Source organism: Mugil cephalus, chromosome 4 (assembly GCF_022458985.1).
Source record: "Mugil cephalus isolate CIBA_MC_2020 chromosome 4, CIBA_Mcephalus_1.1, whole genome shotgun sequence".
Lineage (NCBI taxonomy): Eukaryota > Metazoa > Chordata > Actinopteri > Mugiliformes > Mugilidae > Mugil > Mugil cephalus.
In genome coordinates this window covers 26,478,965-26,499,929 of record NC_061773.1, presented here as the reverse complement: position 1 = coordinate 26,499,929, position 20,965 = coordinate 26,478,965, and the positions used below count along the sequence as shown (strand labels likewise).

The 20,965-nt window shown below is 37.3% G+C and overlaps 1 protein-coding gene across 8 annotated transcripts in view; it reads right to left on the bottom strand.

Annotated features, from left to right (window-relative positions):
* Positions 1-20,668, bottom strand: part of LOC125006971 (CD276 antigen homolog) — a 62,198-nt gene extending 41,530 nt beyond the window's left edge. For 2 of the 8 annotated variants that reach the window (XM_047583513.1, XM_047583515.1), the window contains exons 1-3: positions 20,228-20,668; positions 16,257-16,592; positions 16,014-16,021 (exon numbers count right to left, since the gene is read on the bottom strand). In XM_047583513.1, coding sequence (XP_047439469.1) covers positions 16,014-16,021; positions 16,257-16,592; positions 20,228-20,324 — 441 coding nt within the window. In that variant the 5' untranslated portion in view covers positions 20,325-20,668. Of the gene's footprint in view, positions 1-728; positions 737-971; positions 1,299-2,955; positions 3,339-7,970; positions 9,015-13,512; positions 13,792-14,635; positions 14,664-16,013; positions 16,022-16,256; positions 16,593-20,227 lie in introns of those variants that run through there. The other 6 variants (XR_007112625.1, XM_047583519.1, XM_047583514.1 and 3 more) reach the window with 6 other exon arrangements.
* Between the last annotated feature and the right edge of the window lie 297 nt (positions 20,669-20,965).

Here is a 20,965-nt window from a genome sequence, read left to right as displayed (position 1 = left end):
TTTGGCCCAATACAAAGTCAGAACCGTAAGAACACTGGGAGTTTGTAGCCGGTAAAATTACCTGTCTGACCATATATGGATGTTAATGTAGTTGGAGTTTCCGGCATAGTGGGACAAGATTTTAGTAGAAAATGTGGTTTTAAATGTCAAAAAAGTCTAGATTAGAGTACAACAAACGTGTAAATAATTAAATAAACGACAATGGCATATAGTTCATAGTTACATTGGATATTTAGTTAAATATTTAGCGTCATAAATAACACTTATTATCATTATTATCATCACTTTTTCAATTTGAAGAGTTTTTTGTAGAGTTGTGTAGTCACCTGCTGGAGATGCTCGGAACTGCACTTTGTGAAATATCTCAGAGTCACTTCACTCTATCAACATGAAATCTGGCACAGAGATTATAAACTAAATGAAGGTGAAACCCTGTAAATTCCAGCCTGAAAAATCTGTATTATGACTGATTAATGTTAAATGGAATATGAAGTTAGAGATTAAAAACTACATAGCTCCAATAATTTTCTTTTAAGTCCTCCAACCAATGACCTGTGTTAGAGCAACAAGTAATACTAACACACTACATGAAACCTCAGAGTTTTCTTCATGGTAAAACAACAGGTCTGTTTCACTTATTTATAGCATTTAGATGATGAAAGAACAAAATTAGAAAGTTTAAAGATGGGGAAATGTCCATGGTTGTAAATAAAACCCTAAGAGGTTAAGATACAATCTAAAAGAGAAAAGAAAATACATGTTAGAGTTGTTTGTGTGAAATCATCAACCTGACAGTCAAATAAAACTGAAGACAAGAAAAGAAATGATCACCCTGTTTATTACAAACATATTTTATGATCTAAACTGTTTTTCTGACTGATGATAATTTGACTTGAGTTCATCTGGGACACATGAACCAGTCACTTCTGTAAATAATCAGGAGTCTTTAACTGTTTCATGGAAGTACTCACCAACAATGAGCTCAATGATGGATCTTGTTGTTCCTGGCTGAGTAAGTGGAAAAATACAGCTGTACCTTCCACTGTCTGTCACCTTTGTGTTTCTGATAACTATGGAGGCATTACCAGACTGGAGCTGATCTTCAAAATGAAAGACTCGACCTTTGAACTGTGGATCTTGACCTGAACGTCCGTTATTATAATGACTCCCTGCACTGTACAGGAACACCTCCTTCTGATCATCTTTCTTCCAGTCAAAGGTATCAGACTTAATGTTGGTAGAGTCTAAGGAACAGGGTAAAATGACGTCTTCATCTTCTGTCACTCTCATCTTGGTGACTGGAAGACAAAAACATTTATTGTGTTAATCAGTGTGTTCACATCCAGAGTGATCAGTCAGTAACACAGTTTACATGTTTCACCACCAGCATTATTGGGTTTTCTATTAGAATATTGAAAATATTTCACTATTATCATATTTCACTATAGAAATCATACGAGTGTTCAGTTAACAACTGGACAACAGCTTCATTAAATGTTCATCCGGTTTTAATTAACTGGATTCAACTAAACAACTGTCTCGTTGTGTTAACTGCTATTTGCCATGTGAGGTGATTCCACCAGTCACCACTAGATGGCAGATTGTGTTAGAGCGATGTGAAATCAATAGAGCAGCAGTACTCCGTGAAACAGACTGATGCTGTCTGGACTTTATTCAGAAGAACAAGAACAAAATGTCAACAACAGTCAGTGACAACCAGACAAACACTGTGACTGAACGTGGTCTTAATTTGAATCTGTCTCAATCACAGAGCTTCACTTGGAATTAAGAAAGCTTTAAATTCCAGAAATGCTTCTCCATCCCACCTTAAACACACTGATTCATAATGTTGGAAGCTGATTGACATTAATACTTGCTGAGTTTTCAGCCTGTTACACTTCTCCCAACATGGACAGATAAATCAATGAATGCAGGTGTAACCCCTCACCTCAGCCCAGGTACAGAAGCAGAGTACAGTAATCTTTCTGGGATGTTGGTATGAGGCTTTTCTATCAGATAATTCTCCCGATCAGTGAAACTACACTAACAGGCATTCCGATCGGATGAGAAACAAAAATGTTTATGCATGGGAGAGAAAGAAGGAGGAAGCTCAGGTTCTCATTCAAGTGTGGTCACATAAGAAAACGATTAAATAAGATCGGAAGTTATGGTTCCTTAGAAATAATCTTCACATTTTAAACTGGTGACTTCACCTTGGAGGGTTTTATCCTAAAAATCAAACGGTTTTGTGCTAAAGCTCATTAAGGAAGTGCTTGGGTTCAGGGAGTTGTAGTCTGTTCTAACTTTCCAGGAGGTAAAGTTTGTGCGGTATTAAACGTGAGTTCATTCCACTCCGTCTGTCTGCGCAGTTCATCCTTTCATTACAACACCACAATAATGACACTAAGAGAGTTGGTAGAAGTGTGGATTTAACTCTAAAACATTTACTTTATTCTCAGAGTTTATTTTAGTTATAGAAAATGTTTTCGGGTTTATTGGTATTTAATGTTTTTATTATTGTTATTTGTTAATATTATTATAAAGTTTGCTGATATGTAAATATGAGTTGAAATAAACGTTGCGCATTTAATTCTCGGAAACAGAGGCGCATCCGAAGGATTTTATTCTCAGGCTGGCACGCAGCTCAGTCCCACCAAGTGTTAAAACACACACAGATTATAACAAACATCTAAACCCTGATCATGTCGATTAAACCAGTAGAAAGAACCAGAAGTATGCTGTCAATAAAAGGCGTCATATTTTATGGTGGAGGATGATGTCTGTGGATTGTCTTTGTTTTAAAATGGAGCTAAACGCGGAAGTAGCAGGTGCAGATGCTGCCGTTATCCAGACCTACTCACTAAACTAAGAGAACTGATCTGAAACATCCACAGTCCGCTCATTTCCATCCAGACACCGTAAAAATTATATTAGATATATATTAAATTTTCTCACCTTGGTCACCAAACGTTGTTCCAGAGCAGGTCAGGAGACAGAAACACACGAGAGGAAGAAGCTCCATCTCTGTCCAAGTCCTCTGAAGGAGAAACACCAGTTTATTTGTTCGGATATAAGGACTCTTGAGGCCACTCCTCACAGCTCAACCGACGCATCCAGGACACTTTCGATTTCTAGACTTATGTACAATAAGCAACAATCCAACACTTCCGGAGAAATCCTTCAGAACAGAAGCTCCGTTATTTCCAGAGAAATAAAGTCAATGACTGAGAACAGAAAGGTGAAAGGACTCAGGTTCAGGCTGATCATGGTGAAGTGAATTCCATCTGGATGAGGAAGCAGACTTCACTCTGGAGTCTTGGAGGCTAAAGTCAGCTGCAGCTCTTCACACTGACTGTTAATGTGGAGAAAAGAAAACTAGTTCTCAGAATCTGACATATACTATTAATTCCCATTTCCTCTTTCAGTCATTTCTGACTACATCTGACCTGAACCATCAACACAAACAGGAACAATATGACCACGATTAAAGGCTCATTTCCCCAAATTAAAGGAGGTTTCATGTGTGTCTATTAAAGGTTGTCATCTCACCTCCATCCACCACAGCCTGAGAATAAAACCCAGTTAAAGAGAGAAATTCATCTAATAGACAACAACTCTGAGAAACTATCATGAGTAACTGAAGAATCTAACCTCAGATGAACTGTCTGAACAAGAGGATTAACGTTCAGTGTTCACTTTGGCTCCAGACCAAACTACATTTTTTAAAGCTGTCATTGTGGAGCCTGTGGTCTCTAGTAATAGATTAAATCCAGTTCAACAGCAACACAAACTAGATCCTCCACAATGATCATCCAGGTGAATTCTTACCTTTCTGTGGTTGTTTCTACATCAACTGAACATTGGACCATAGAAAGCTTTAAATGAACAGCTAAATGAGAGCTACATTTGTACTAGGTAACTGCTGCCTTTCACCCAACCTCTCTCGAATCAGTTAAGGTTCAAACTTGTCATTACCTGACAATCACCAAGCTCCATTTTAACTTTTGGATTCTGATTGTGTCACTGAAACAGGTCTGAACAAGAGCTCACTCATGTCCTCACGAGTGTAATAATCAGATGCCATGGTTTGTGGTTTCAGTTGATTTTTTTTTTTTTTCTGTATTGCATGACTGCGTTTTGCTGATCTGCTGCTTCTGATATGGTTTCTCCAGTAGTCTCTTTATCCATTTCAATCTGCTTATAACTCACATATTCATGCATTACACCAGCTAACCAACCTCTAATAGAATTACTATTGTTCTATGGAAAAAAATAAAGTTTTCATCATCACCTTAGTGCTGCTCTGGAGGTTTCAGGACCTTGTTCTTAATATATACATACACACATTAACTCAATAATGAATTCAGTAATATTTGGAAAAATCTGCTTTTAGAAATGGACAAATAATACTGAAATGTTATTAATTTACTTTCCTCACTTTCCGACCTTTTAGATATTTCAACAGTTTCCTCTTGTGCTCTTAATTTCTCCACCTTTATTTTGAAGGGCTGGCTTTCAGTGGGTGTTGTCCAGGTTTTTACTTCCCAGCTCTAACAGAAAAAAGGACTGAACGGCCTAGTGTGTCTGCAGTGTTATTGTCCTGATCTACAGCAGCTCTGAACTGAGGCTCACACACACCATGGATCCATGAAGAGCAGATTACATCCACCATGCAGCCTTTCAGAGGAGCAGACATTTACACTGAAGAGATATTATTTGTGCAGGATAAGTAAAAGGAGCCTTCATAGCTGCTTTGACCTTATCAACAGATCAGAAAGGAGTGAGGGTTTGAATTGTACTTTTAATGTGAATAACATGTGAAAGGCTTGTTCTGCGTTCCAGCTTTTAACTTCACATCTAACATTCTGACTGTTCTCATAGTTTTTCTATCACTCTGATAATAATGAGACCTTTAGTTTGATCATAATCAGAGATGTTTTATCTTTTCACAGATATTCAACTGTCACCACATCAGGGTGTCTGGTAAAGTTGGACCCAAATGCAGAACATAAGAATGAGGCAGGAGTAGGAAATTAAACATATTTAATGAAAACTTGCAAACCAAATCTTAAGGCGCTGCAGAGATGGCAGGGTAATCCTAAAACCCACACCCAAAAGACATTGGTCAAGACACAGGTTAAATGAATGAGGGCAGAGCACACAAGGAGAAACCAATGCAACAATCAAAGCACAGAAAACACAGGACGTAACACAAGATGAGAAATACCAAAGAAGAACTTGGCACAGAGAAGAACAAGTGGAGAGACGCCAAAGCTGGTGGAGTTCACTGTGGATCTGCTTCTGGTTTACTGACGACCAAAAGGTTTTAGTGCGAGTTATGACCTGATGGTAAACTTAAGGCTGTGTGGAAACTAAACCCCTCAGACATAAAAACACAGTTTATCACTACAGATCTGTTTTTCTTTAGCAGCTACTTTATCATATTAATATCGAAATATTAATCTCTATAAAAATATTAATAGGATTTAACTGACATAAATTCACCTTGGGGCACCAGAAAGCCAATTTACCAAAATCAGTCTCATAATGGTGGGTCTGCTAATAATTAACACAGAACCCGTTTAATAATTAACTTAATAGTCACAAACACTGGTACCTTATTAACAGTAGTAAACCTGAAGGATTTAAGAGATCTACAGCGTAGAGGTTGGCATGTTCACTCTTATACAACATTAATAGACGAGCAAAGTTTCAAAGAAAGTTTATTGGACACATCTAGAAAATGAACAACAAAACATTAAACAAAGGTGAGCTACATACACTATGTACACATGTGGTTGTGTGTATGTCAGTGAGAGTGTATGATTGTGTGTGTGACTGTGAGTCTGTGTGAGGTGTGAAGTGTGACCTCAGAGAGTGGACAAGATGGAGGATGGTTGTTTTGCCAACCACATGTGTTGTGGGGGGAGGGGAACAATGTGTGTCCTTTGTTCACCACCAGGTCACAAATTCAAGTTGCAGGTTAAATGACTATAGACTAGACGACAACAACAAAGCTCAAGTATTAAACTGATTCAATCTCTACATACACTGGCATGGTTAAAGTCTTCTATGCTTAGTCAAGGTATGTGCCAGGTAAACTAACTAGGCCCAGTTACGTTACCCAGTCACGTCCCAGAAGAAAAGATGGTGGTTAGTGTGCTGATTTGCCGGTCCTGCTGCTGCTGGGTTGCAAAGTCCAATTGTTGTTGTCCTTGTTAAGTGAACCACAGCTGTTCTGGCTGTGTAGTTCCAGTTTTGTTGAGGAGGGTCCTTGGTTCTCCTTGAAGAGTCGAATAGTTGTACTGTTTTGTTTGTCTGTTTTGACTTTGTGTCGTGGTAGTTGGTTCTGTCCTTAAATTCCTTGGTAGGCACTTGCGTCGCTACCAAGGTCCAGTCCAGTGGAGGCCTCTGCCTTGTGCAGGCCTCATGGAAGTTGGAGAGAGCTGGGGACAAGTAGCAGCCAGCTCCTCACTAAGAGTCAGAGCGGTAAGAGTAAGAGAGTAAGAGAAAGAGAGAGAGGCATCTCTCCCTTCTATTGGCCTGATGACCTCAGAGGTCTTGGCCATACAGTGAACAATGGGGGTCACACACAGGTTCCACACCTAAGTGTGAAAATGTGAAGGCTGCTGGGAGGTTGAGTCCAAAGGCCTTCTTTGTCTGGGGAACAAAGAGGGCCATGGGGCCTTATCCTCCATTTTGAATGGGCTGAGACCCAACAGTTACTTTCAGTTTGTCTCAGTCTCCCTCAGTCAACAGGAACACCTTCAATAAATAAACCAGTATTCAGCAGTTAATCTGCTTCAGGTGAAGAATCAGTGCTTGGAAACAGCATCTAGTCACAACAGGATGGGAAGAAAAAATCATAGTAATTCTTCTTTCATATGTCCACAAAGAAAGAAATTTGAAGACATTTAATTTTCAATTCTAAGAGACTGGTGGGAAGGTGAGATATTAAGTGGAACAATGAAGATGTTTATCACGAGAAAACAATGACCAGAATAACTGATGTATTCACATAACTGAAATTAATCAGAAAGAGCTGTTATTTTTGTTGTGGAGAGGATAGGTCTGGGAGGACAAACTCTCTCTCTGTTCCAAAATGAGCTTGGTTATTTTGGTGTTTTAATCAGTAACCAGCAGTGTGAGGGGTGTGTCCTGATACCAGGACACAAAGATGATTCAAAGCTGTAAAAGTTTGTGTGTTCTTGGCAGTTCTACCTGGCAGATAGACGGTCAGGCAGCCAGCCAAACAGCCAGGTCATGAAAGGTCTGTTTGTCGAGCACGACAAAAGTAGGTCACTTTCACCTGGTGACAAGGTTTTAGTTTTGCTTCAGATACCTGGAGCTGTAGTGTGAGAGGGAACATGTTCAACTAAAGCCTCAACCAGAAACAGAGGAAGTTGATGTGTCCAGAGCTGAGGTGACCTCTCCTTCTTAGTCTGGTAGGAGAGAGGGTTCAGAGGAGCTGTCCGGTGCTGAAGTGACCTCTCCTCGGACAAAGTCGTATCTCATAACCTTATATCAGTGAATAGGCTCAAAGACCAACAGCCCTCTGCTATGGAACCTCTTAAATATATTAAAAAAAATGTATTCACTGACATTAAAGATGTAAATATCGTTGTGTTTGTTCTTCACTGTAATTGAACTCTTTAAGTTCTCTTAGTGTGCGCCTAACTGAATGGTAAATGTATGAAATCGATCTCTGGGTTTATATTTTTTTTGCTGAATAAAGTCGTTTAAAAAGTGGAGGGGTTCAGAGGAGCTGTCCTCTGATCCATTTCCTCTCCAAAGATCAAACATGACTTTAACATCACTGACGAACACAAGTGACTCCTGACAATGAAAAACCCTCCTATTTTATTTTCACACATGTAATCTATATCTCTGGGAGGAGAAAAGAAATGATTGATGAATGTTTCTTGGCTTCAAAAGCATCTTTAATTAAAAACAACTGCTGCCAGACGGGAATCATCTGAGAGTTTAATCACTTCTATTTCCATCATCACACAAAAACATCCAAAACAGCCACTTTGACATTTTTTTTTTAAATTTATTGATAGAAATAATTAACCACAGCATGAAACTACATGATAATCAGAAAGTGCATCATTAGTTATTAACATTCAAGCCAGAACAATTAAACAATGAATCAATTAAACTGAATATTTGATCAAGATTCCAAGAAATGATAATTCAATTTCATTCAGCAATTATTGTAAGTCAGTAATTAAGTCAGTAATTGTTTACTAACGACAAAAACCATTTAACTGAACCTCTAAATAAAAAACGTACCTCATATACTCTATATATATGTAAACATGGCAACAACAAGAGCATAGTGTTTCTGTTTGAAATGAGAGACTTATGTATATTCATGACAAGAAGTAACAGGCTGTAAAAAATAATATAAAACAAAGTCACTTCATATTCACCTATAAATAAGATTCATGTTCATCTCCAGAACAACTTACTTCCTCATTGTTCACCACATTTTTATTTTATTTATTGTCTTTGAATGTATCCTTCATGGTGGTGTCATTCTTCTCATGCATGTTTTCTACCAGTCGATTATGTTTCATGGTCACATGCATCAATCCATTCTTGAATGTGAGGTTCTTGAATGTTCTCTTTGAAGTAAGAGAATGGTTAAAGAAGAACAAGATGAATGTTCATGAACAAGTCAAAGCCCTGACCTTAATAGTAATAATGTTGAAATGTTGTATCATCAGTTGATTAGAGGAAACTACCAACATCTCAGAACTAATGTGGTTCTGTTCTGAGGAATGGAATCAAATTCCTCCAGCTGCTTCTGCTGTTTCATTTCTCACTAAACTACTGTCAAGACTCTGGGCATGGAAACAGAGGAAGAAGATGATGTTGTTCGGTTGAAATAATTATCTAGTAGTTACTTGTATTAGAATTTTGTTTCTTGCAAAGAACAAAGACAACCACAGCAAGAACTACAGCAACAACACTGACAACTGCAGCAACAATCCATCCAGTGTATGATCCTGAAACAGAAGACATAAAGTTAATGTGACACAGTCAGAGAGAACAGCAGCATGTGTTGATGGTCCTGAAATCTAAACTGTAGCAGTCAGTGCAGATTAAAAGCAGGCTCAGTGATGTCAGCATGGATCTAATGTCCAGTTTCCTCCTGCTTGGGTTCACAGCTAACAGCTTGCTTTAGGTTTTGGTGTCAGTAGTGAGGAGGCTGATGTTGTAGCATCCTCCTCTTTCTGAGACGTGTTGTTCATCAGTATGAAGGAGCTTTGAATCTCTGTCCTGCCTCTCTACTTTAGCCTTTTCCATGTGACTTGTGCTTTTCCTCCTGCTGTGATCCTGAGATGTGAAAACATGTCTGACAGTCTGTCTGGAGGTTTTCTCCACCCTGAGCCCAGGCTGGGATGGACTCTGGACTACATCTCAGAGACATCTTCATCTGATGATGCTTCTTATTGGAGTTTTACTGGAGGACGATCAGAAAGGAGCCACATTTCTGACCGTGTCAACAAGAACAGAACATTTTACAAAAGGTAGAATTTATGGTCGTGGAGTCCGGTAGTTTACAGAGGAGTTGACTCAGTGAGATTTTTGATCATGAATTGTAAATTTAAATGGAAACTGTGCACATTACAAATTAATTGTAATTATTAATTTGAACGAAAAAGCAGCTGATCAGAGATTTAACTGGAGTGGATTTTATTTCATTTTCCCAATAAAACTGGAAACCATTAATGTTTTAATTGTGTTGTTGGAAGATAAGAAAGAGAAAAGAAAACACATGTTAGAGACTTTGTGTGAAATCATCAACTTCTAAATCAGATAAAACTGAGGAAAATAAAATAAAGCGTTTCTCTGTTTATTACTCAGATATTTTCTGAGCTCTATTTTATGTCCATCTTCTCTTTAAGTCAAAACCTAATTGTGTTTTTTCTTCAGTTCTGCTGCAGTGAATGAAGCAGCTGTTAGGAAGCTGCAGTCATTGTGGAGGAAATAAGTTCATCACATTTAACATATTTAGACAAACAAGTATGTGATGCTCTTTGAAACTGGTCTCCAGATAAATGTGTCTATTTGAACAACACCACAAGGAAAATTCTTCTTTTTTAAATCATCTATTGAACAGAAATATCAACAGATGTAATATTCCAGTAACTAAACCTTCTGCACCTTCAGCAGATTTAACTTCTCGTAGGTTTTATATGTAACTGAGACATTTTCACTCTTCCAGATAAATTCCTCCAGTTTTAAAATGTTTGAAGGTTTTCTGCTCGTCTTAAATTCCTCCACAGCATTTAATGGATTAAATCTGGGTCCATTTCATCTTTCTGAGCAGTTCCTTGGTGGATTTGTTAGTTTAGGATCATTATTCTGTTTAAAGGTTCACTTCATCTTTCAGACACATGTCCTCACGTTATCTCCAGTCACTCTTTGACACTGATGCAGAGTTCAGAGTTGAATCAGTGACTGAAAGCGTCCAGTCTCTGAGGCAGCCAAGCTACCAAACCACAACATTTCCACCTCCAGGCTTCACGCACACTTTGAGCTTCTTAGACTGAGACTTAGATAAACTTTAATGATCCACAAGGGACATTGTTTGGTCACAGTAGTTAAGATGAACATAAAAGAAACACTCTTAAGAACCACAAGTAAAAAGAAAGATAAAATAAAATAAAATTAACCCTCTGGAGTTCAATGATCAGTATAATTGTTTTTAGTTTTATCTTATTTCTTGTTTGGTTTCATTCTTTTCAGCCTCACATGTGACTTTACTGTTATTTTTTTATTTTGACAAAATGTATGAAAACATTGGACCAAAAACCAAAAACTCTAAAAAGTTAGATTTTATAGTTACACTTTATAACTTACAATACATATCTTATCAAAAGCTTAGCCACAAATTTAGCAAAGAACTATTTTATTTACAACTATCTACTATTAAAATGCAGGAAATTAATCTGGCATTTTTTTTTTCATAACTATTTATGACCACTTACAAAATTATCAGATGTCACATTAAGTAATAATAAGTAATAATGTCTAGAAAAGTAGAAACAGAGACTCAGTGAGAAGCATCTTGCTGCTACGTCGTCTTAAATTGGTCGTGTGATTTGAACGCACCATCGACTCCAAAGGATTAAAACAAAATAAAATCTAAGTAATAATTAGTAGAATACAACAGAAAATAGTGCAAGTATCTGAACAATTGTACAAGAATTAGAAATGGAAGAATACCCAGTAAATACATAGGAATGATAATCAGTCTCCTGAAAAATATCCAAACACGTCGACTGTTACTGTGGACAAACAACTCGTGTCTTTGACTCATGTGTCCAGAGCTCATTCTTCCAGAGGACCTGGTCTTTGTCTGCATGTTCACTGACTAACTGTAGCTCTGATTTAGTTCTTTTTAGACACCAGAGGCTTTTTCTCCTCCATGCAGCTCAGATTTGTGAATCTCTTTCTGGTTGTAGATGCAGCACTTTGACACCAACAGCTGCAGAGTTACCAGCAGATCATGGGAGGACGTTTTTAGTTCACTGTAGTTCAGACTTGACAAGTTTGACTTCTCAAGTTTGAATTGAACAACTCCAGGACACAGTGCGGGATATCTGATATTCTGGGATATCGGTCTGAACCAAATCCACACTAGTTACCTCCTGATGTTCCTCGATAAAAGGGACGGGGTAAAAACACATCCAGGTATCTGGACTGTACTTGGTTCAAAACTTGGGCAGCGACTGATGACGTTTCACTAGAACAGACACTGACACATGTTGAGAAACGTCGTCTGACTTTGGGCTAAGTTTGATGAATCAGTCAGTCCTGGAGGAGCTGGTGGAGATATCTGACCTCTTCACCACCTGTAGATGATATTCTTACAGTGGAATGATTTATTTTAAATCCCTTTACAGACTAAAAGACGTCCTCAACGTTTCTGTGTGAAGGCCTTAGAGAGGTTTAGATGAAGAAGGTTCCACCTGTCGCTCTCTATCGAGCCTCTAATCACTGGAGCTAATGTGGAACAGCTGATTCTGATCTGATGGATCTGAAGGTGAGATCAATGTTTTTATTTAAATCAGGAAAAGGTCTAAAATAAATGTCATTAATAGACACAGTTTTAATGTGATGGACTTATTTATTCACATGTTTGATAATTAAGAGCTTCACTGCAAACAATGAGAACTAATCACATGTTAATCATCAAACTGTAAACTGAGCCTTTATGTTTCTATGTATTATTTTATTACCTGGTGCTGTCATTGTTCATATTTAGAGTTAAAGTTTAGTTTTTAGTTTGAATAAAATGATGAATGACTGAAAGCTCTAATTACGGACAATAAGAACTTCAGTATATTTTAGAGCCACATGTGGATCCATAGTTCTTCAGTTTTATTACATTTTAATATTTATTAATTCATTCTTCTGTTTTAGATTCCTCTTTAAAATGTGACAAATTGTGACTATTGTTTTTCTTCTTCTACAGATGAGATTGTATCAGCTGTTTCTGAAACTATTTTATAGTCTGAGTGTGACTGATTCCTCCTCTTATTTCTTCCTTTGTGTTCATGTTCTTACTGAAATGACTGAAACTGATCTGCTCTAAATTAACTTCTATGACGCCTGTAATGTTTTTCTAACATATTATAAAGGTGTTTGTTGATTCGAGAGAAGATTTGTCCATCTTAATATAACAGTGCTGCATTAAATCCTCCTTCATGACTGATCTCATGTTCAGTTGTTGTTGAATCAGAGTCAGAAAGGTGGTGATTCACCTGGAGGATCATTGTGGAGGATGGAGTTTGTGGTGATGATAAACTGGACTGAATTAAACACTAAAGTGTTTCTGTTATTTAGTCTAGCCACTGACTACAATGTCAAAATAATAGGAACATGTGTCAATTCAATAGTATTTAAAATGAAACCACAGTTGAATCAACATGTGTCAGTGATTAGAAACTAAAGCTGAACACCAGAACCTTCATGGAGACTAGATTTAGAGCAGGACTGTTATATTAGAATGAATTCACTGCTGTACCTAATAAACTGGCCAGTGACTGTATGTTGAACTACTGAGGTCAGAATCAGTGATGTGTTGTGTTGTTTTATCCTGAGTGGAGTTCTTAATAATCTGCTCCACTAATGTATTAATATGGGATGGCCACAATATTAGAAACACCTCAATACAATATAATCTAGTACAACACTAACTTCAACTGTGACCTCTGTTTCTATCCGATGAAGCTACTGGACACCGAATTTCCCGCAAGATAAATAAAATATTTCACCAAATCTACACATTCCTAATAATTTATACATAAAAATATTATTCACAATGTAAAGGTTGGACTTATGTGTGAACCTGTATGTTATCCTGACCTGACCTCATCTGTGTTAATAATTGCATCATTTATCTTTATGGCTTTCATTTCAGACCACATTTAGTCTGAGCACAAATTCACACTTTAGACAACTACTCACGCATTCAAATAAAATAGCACTCACCACTCCAAAACACATGGATCTCATGATAAATCTGATGACAAATTTCTTCTTGTGTGGAAACACAGCGATAGTAGCCCGTCTTGGTCACCGTAGTCTTGAGGATAATGTTGAATTTTCCTTCACTTTCTGTGACTTGTGTTTCTTCAGCAGGAACTGTGTTGTTATCACTGTCCAACCACTGGACTTTAGGTTTTGGAAAAGCACCTTGAACTTTACATTGCAGTAAAGCCCGGTCATCTGTTTGATCAAGGTTTGTGACAGATGGTTCTGGAGATGCACCTGTGAGCACAGAATAAACAACAGTTTGAAAAACAAAAACGTAACATGTAACACTGTTCAGGTTTATTCTTTCAGATTCTATATATGTGGATTATAATGTGTTTAGCAGGAGTGAATAAAAACTTAATATATACCTGAACTGAACCTCTCAGCACTGTCTGAAGTTAACATTTGAATAGAATTTTATCATAAAATTTTATGTTTAACTTTATTTACACTGAACAATAAGAATAAAGTGCTATTTCACCAAGGATCGAAGAAATAATAATACAAAATAAATGTCTTATCATAGCTCCACAAATATTCACCCTAATGATCATATACATGAAACTAAACATCAGAAACTGCAGTAGGAGACACTACAGAGCTGTAGAATTAGACTCAAGTACTTTTATGAAGGAGAAGCTGACGACTGAGACGCCTCAATCAATGTCAGAGGATCATTACAGAAACACTGACTGAAACTGGATTCATTAGAATGGAAATAAAGAACATCACTGGTATATATGTATAAAATATTAATAATGTCTCCATCAGTGATACATGGAGATGTAAAGATCATCTGATTTTAACCTACACAGCTACAACAGCTAAAACCAAAACCTTTATCAATATTAGTGCATCATAAATAAAGTATTGAGAATCATCCAGACGTCAAAAATGTACTTTCTATAGTTTCAGGTCACTTCATTTATATAAAAACTATTTACAAACCTTCTACAGGATTAAAACTGGTACAAACTAAAGAGATGTTGGTGTATAAATGTGTCCAATAATCAGTGATTAGTTTCATCACATCCAGGTGAGATCATTCATCAGTGACGTCATCAGAATCAGGTCTTACCTTTATTTTCCTTCGTTCTGTCTTTTAACCTTTTAAGGTGCGGAGGTTGGATGCGACCCGATATTTAAAAGTAAAAATTAATAAATAAACATACTGTATATTTACATGTTGACCGGAGACGTCCGTCCAGACATATTATAGCTCGTTAGAAAGCTGAGATGATCGTTTTTACGACACATTCATGAACCTCCATGACGGACTTACGACATAAATGTGGCAGCGTCTTACTTTACGCCAGTGAACAGTAAGCGACTTTCATGCTAACTTTGTTCGCAGCAGTTGAAAACCTTTTAAAGGTCGAAAAACAAACATTTATTCACGAACTGTGGCTCGTTTTAAACAACAAATCTCCAACCATTAAATTCATCTCGTTTAAGTCCAAGCGGAACAAAAATTAACGTAAACAAAAGTGAATTATTTCCGTCGATGAGTTTTATCGCAGCGACGCAAAAACTTAAAAACTACAATTTTCTGGTCATTTAAAGTATTGACCAAAGATTAAACCAATGAGGTTCAGTATCTCCAAAATCAAGAAACGCCCACCAACAAAACGAACCAATCAGCATCTTTCTACGAAATAATTAGACGAGAATAATGGTCTTTTATCTTCAGCAGTCAATCGGAGGAGAGCGTCTTAAATTTTGTGTGAGTGACAGTTACTTTCATCCAATAGAAAGTCAGCACCGTGAAAACACTGGGAGTTTGTAGCCGGTAAAATGACCTGTCTGACCATATATGGAAGTTAATGCAGTTGGAGTTTCCGGCATGTTGGAACACGGTTTAAAGAGAAAATCTGGTTTTAAATGTCAAAAAAGTCTAAATTAGAGGACAATAAGCGTGTAAATATTTAAATGAACAACAATGACATATGGTTTATAGTTTAACTGGAAATTTTGTTAAATAATTAGGACATAAATAAGACTTATCGTCATTTCTTTTTCACTTTGTAGAGTTTTGTGTAGAGTTGTGTAGTCACCTGCTGGAGATGCTCGGAACTGCACTTTCTGAAATATCTCAGAGTCACTTCACTCTATCAACATGAAATCTGGCACAGAGATTATAAACTAAATGAAGGTGAAACCCTGTAAATTTCAGCCTGAACAATCTGTATTATGACTGATTAATGTTAAATGGAATATGAAGTTAGAGATTAAAAACTACATAGCTCCAATAATTTTCTTTTAAGTCCTCCAACCAATGACCTGTGTTAGAGCAACAAGTAATACTAACACACTACATGAAACCTCAGAGTTTTCTTCATGGTAAAACAACAGGTCTGTTTCAGTTCTTTATAGCATTTAGATTATAAATGAGTAAAATTAGCCAGTTTAAAGATGCAGAAATGTTCATGGTCGTAAATAAAACCCTAAGAGGTTAAGATACAATCTAAAAGAGAAAAGAAAATACATGTTAGAGTTGTTTGTGTGAAATCATCAACCTGACAGTCAAATAAAACTGAAGACAAGAAAAGAAATGATCACCCTGTTTATTACAAACATATTTTATGATGTAAACTGTTTCTCTGACTGATGATAATTTGACTTGAGTTCATCTGGGACACATGAACCAGTCACTTCTGTAAATAATCAGGAGTCTTTAACTGTTTCATGGAAGTACTCACCAACAATGAGCTCAATGATGGATCTTGTCCTTCCAGGCTGAGGAAATGGAAAAATACAGCTGTACCTTCCACTGTCTGTCTTCTTTATGTTTCTGATAACTATGGAGGCATTACCAGACTGGAGCTGATCATCAAAATGAAAGACTCGACCTTTGAAATATGGATCTTGACCTGGACGTCCGTTATTATAATGACTCCCTGCAGCGTACATGAACACCTCCTTCATATCCTCTTTTCTCCAGTCAAATGTTTCAGCTGTAATGTCAATGGTGCTGAAGGAACAGGGTAAAATGACTTCCCCATTTAGTTTTACCATCCTTGTGGTGACAAGTGGTCCTAGAAGACAAAAATAAATCAAGTAAGATTTCTTTTGTGTTTTCTATTGGAAAGCTACAAATTCTATTTTGCTGTGGGAATCCTGTTCAAGTGTTTAGCAAGCAACAAGACTCCAGTTAATTAATTATTTAAATTAACTGAAATCAATGGCACCATATATGTCCTTAAATTAACAATATTTTTTGTGTAATGCTTCCATCTCGTGGTATCAACTCACAGTACCGCAATACCACCTATCGCCACTAGATGGAAAACAGAACACAAATTAAACTGTACAAGTCTACATCTTGATTTTATTATGGCGCATGTTTCAACTCATACAGAGAATAAATACCCCTGCATCAACTGGATAATCCTCAAAGTAGTCAGAGAAAATTAGTTTTAAACATATTAAATTCCACTTCACATTTCACAATTAACAGACTTCTGGATTGTGTGGTTATCATCTCACATAGTTGTAACACCAGTAAACCCTAGACAGCATCATAACACAAATATAAAAAACAGATTCTTCCTGACATTGTTTGGCACAGTGTTCATCGACGGATGGTTTCCATTTATCACAAACTTTGGATGTAAAGACCAGAATGAATGAAATAACTGGTGGGATTCAGTTCATCATGTTTCATTTTAGCTGCAGCAGATCCAGAATAAAGAGCAGGGGACTTTGTGTTGATGATAATGTGGAATAAATTCATACATTTAAAACTCAACCACTTTACTTGATTTACAATCAGCGTCATCACATTAGTCACTGATCCTGAAACTTTGCTCGTCTCTCTTTCAAAGCAGTAAAATGATTAGTGACCCTCTCAGTGAAATCAGACATGTTCCTGACTAGTTCTCTATCTATGACCAGGAAGACAAAAGCACATTAATCCAACCCTCCATGAACCCATTCAGGTTGTTCTGCATTGTCTCTATGCAGGAACAGAAATAATGTGTCTGTAAGAACGATGTGAAATCAAAAGAGCAGCAGGACTCCATGAAACACAGATGCTGTTTGGACTTTATTCAGAAGAACAAGGACAAAATGTCAACAACAGTCACCGACAACCAGACAAACACTGTGACTGAACGTGGTAGGTTTAAATAAACCTGATAATTATCACCTTCATGAAGGGAGAATAGTGACTTACTTCTTAACTTGAATCTGTGTCAATCTCAGAACTTCAGAGTTTGTAAGTGAGGAAGCTTTGAATTCCAGAAATGCTTCTCCATCCCACCTAAACACAGCTCCGGCTGATTCATAATGTTGGAAGCTGTTTGATATTAATACCTGCTGAGTTTTCAGCCTCTTACACTTCTCCCAACATGGACACAAAGATCAGTGAATGCAGGTGTAACCCCTCCCCTCAGCCCAGGTACAGAAGCAGAGTACAGTAAACTTTCTGGGAACCTGTTGGTATGAGGTTCTTCTATCAGATAATCCTCCAGATCAGTGAAACTACACTAACAGGTATTTCTGATCTAATGAGAAACAAAAATGTTTATGCATGGTCACATAAGAAAATGATTAAATAAGAACAGAAGTCATGGTTCAGTAGAAATAATCTTCATATTTTAAACTGAGACAAACAGAAACAAACATCACTCTGTCATTAAAACTAGTTGACACGCTAAAAGGATCATCACGTCCTGACTTGATGAACTTCTGTGTTAGTATCAGCTTCATGTGAATCATGTCAACACTTTAAACAGAAGCTTTTTATCAAATTTCCACATGAAAAAAAAACACCAAACAACATTGACTCTGTGTCTGAAACACAATAAATCTGTGTCTCCATCAGCAGAACAGAGAGACATCTGAAAAACTGACATGTTGTATTATTTTATTTCAAGACATATTTATGTGTCCACTAGCTTTACTAACAACAATTGAATGAAAGATTATTCAGATCGTTGTCGAGTAATCTTCAATTGCTTCTTCACAAAACATTTCCCCCTTAAATAAATATTAAATACCAATAAATCAACAAGTCTTTTTATTGCTAAAATAAAGTTTCCACCCTGGACGTCCCTTTATCTCTTATTAAAGCCTCTGTCATGTCAGGAGGAGCCACAGTGTGCTACATTGTCATTGTTGTGATGCAGTTGCAGATTTCTTTAGATCAGGTTCAGTAACATCAGTGACTCGTTGTTATCAGGATGTTTGAAGGATGATGATTCCATTTAGTAAAAATGTCAGTTTTTCAGATGTTTCTCTGTTCTGCTGATGGAGACACAGATTTATTGTGTTTCAGACACAGAGTCAATGTTGTTCAGTGTTTTTTTCCATGTGGAGATTTGATAAAAAGCTTCTGTTTAAAGGGTTGACATGATTCACATGAAGCTGATATTAACATAGAAGTTCATCAAGTCAGGACGTGATGATCCTCTTAGTGTGTCAACTAGTTTTAATGACAGAGTCATGTTTGTTTCTGTCTCAGTTTAAAATATGAAGATTATTTCCACTGAACTATAACTTCTGTTCTAATTAAATCATTTTCTTATGTGACCACACTTGAATGAGAACCTGAGCTTCCTCCTTCTTTCTCTTACAAGCATAAACATTTTTGTTTCTCATCCAATCGGAAATGCCTGTTAGTGTAATTTCACTGATCTGGAGGATTATCTGACAGAAGAGCCTCATAACAACAGGTTCCCAGAAAGATTACTGTACTCTGCTTCTGTACCTGGGCTGAGGGGAGGGGTTACACCTGCATTCATTGATTTTTCTGTCCATGTTGGGAGAAGTGTAACAGGCTGAAAACTCAGCAGGTATTAATATCAAACAGCTTCCAACATTATGAATCAGCCGAAGCTGTGTTTAAGGTGGGATGGAGAAGCATTTCTGGAATTTAAAGCTTTCTTATTTACAAACTATGAAGTACTGTGATCCATCATGAAGGTCATAATGATCACCCGGTTTAACTTCAGTTGTCTACTGGTGTTGTTGAGAGCCCGTCACAGTTTTGTGCTAAAGCTCAGACAGGAAGTGCTTGGGTTCAGGGAGTTGTAGTCTGTTCTAACTTTCCAGGAGGTAACCTTGTGTCGGTATTAAACGTGAGTTCATTCCACTCCGTCTGTCTGCGCAGTTCATCCTTTCATTACAACACCACAATAATGACACTGAGAGTATATTTATTTAATGTTTATTTTGGGATGAAAATTTAAAGAAAACAGATAGTTGAGGAGAAGCAAGAGAATAGTTCTCGACAACGATTTGAATAAACCTCCTTTTAATCTTCGTTAATATTATTATAAATATCGTGGGCACACAAATACCATCTGGAATAAACGTTGCGCATTTAATTCTCGTAAACAGAGGCGCATCCGGAGGACGCAGCTCAGTCCCACCATGTGTTAAAAACAAACCAGATTATAACATCTAAACCCTGATCATGTCGATTAAACTAGTAGAAAGAACCAGAAGGATGCTGTCAGTAAAGGGCGTCATATTTTATGGTGGAGGATGATGTCTGTGGATTCTCTTTATATAAAATGGAGCTAAACGCGGAAGTAGCAGGTGCAGATGCTGCCGTTATTCAGACCTACTCACTAATATAAGAGAACTGATCTGAAACATCCACAGTCCGCTCATTTCCTTCCAGACACTGTAAAGATTATATTAGATATATATTAGATTTTCTCACCTTCGTCACCAAACGTTGTTCCAGAGCAGGTCAGGAGACAGAAACACACGAGAGGAAGAAGCTCCATCTCTGTCCAACTCCTCTGAAGAAGAAACATCGTAACACCAGTTTATTTGTTCAGATATAAGGACTCTTGAGGCCACTCCTCACAGCTCAACCGACGCATCCAGGACACTTTCGATTTCTAGACTTAATGTACAAGCAGCAACAAGCCGACACTTCCGGTGAAATCCTTCAGAACAGAAGCTCCGTTATTTCCGGAGAAATAACGTCGATGACTGAGCACAGAAAGGTGAAAGGACTCAGGTTCAGGCTGATTATGGTGAAGTGAATTCCATCTGGATGAGGAAGCAGACTTCACTCTGGAGTCTTGGAGGCTAAAGTCAGCTGCAGCTCTTCACACTGACTGTTAATGTGGAGAAAAGAAAACTAGTTCTTAGAATCTGACATATACTATTAATTCCCATTTCCTCTTTCAGTCATTTCTGACTCCATCTGACCTGAGCCATCAACACAAACAGGAACAAAATGCCCACGATTAAAGGCTCATTTCCCCAAATTAAAGGAGGTTTCATGTGTGTCTATTAAAGGTCGTCATCTCACCTCCATCCACCACAGCCTGAGAATAAAACCCAGTTAAAGAGAGAAATTCATCTAATTAACAACAACTCTGAGAAACTATCATGAGTTACTGAAGAATCTAACCTCAGATGAACTGTCTGAACAAGAGGATTAACG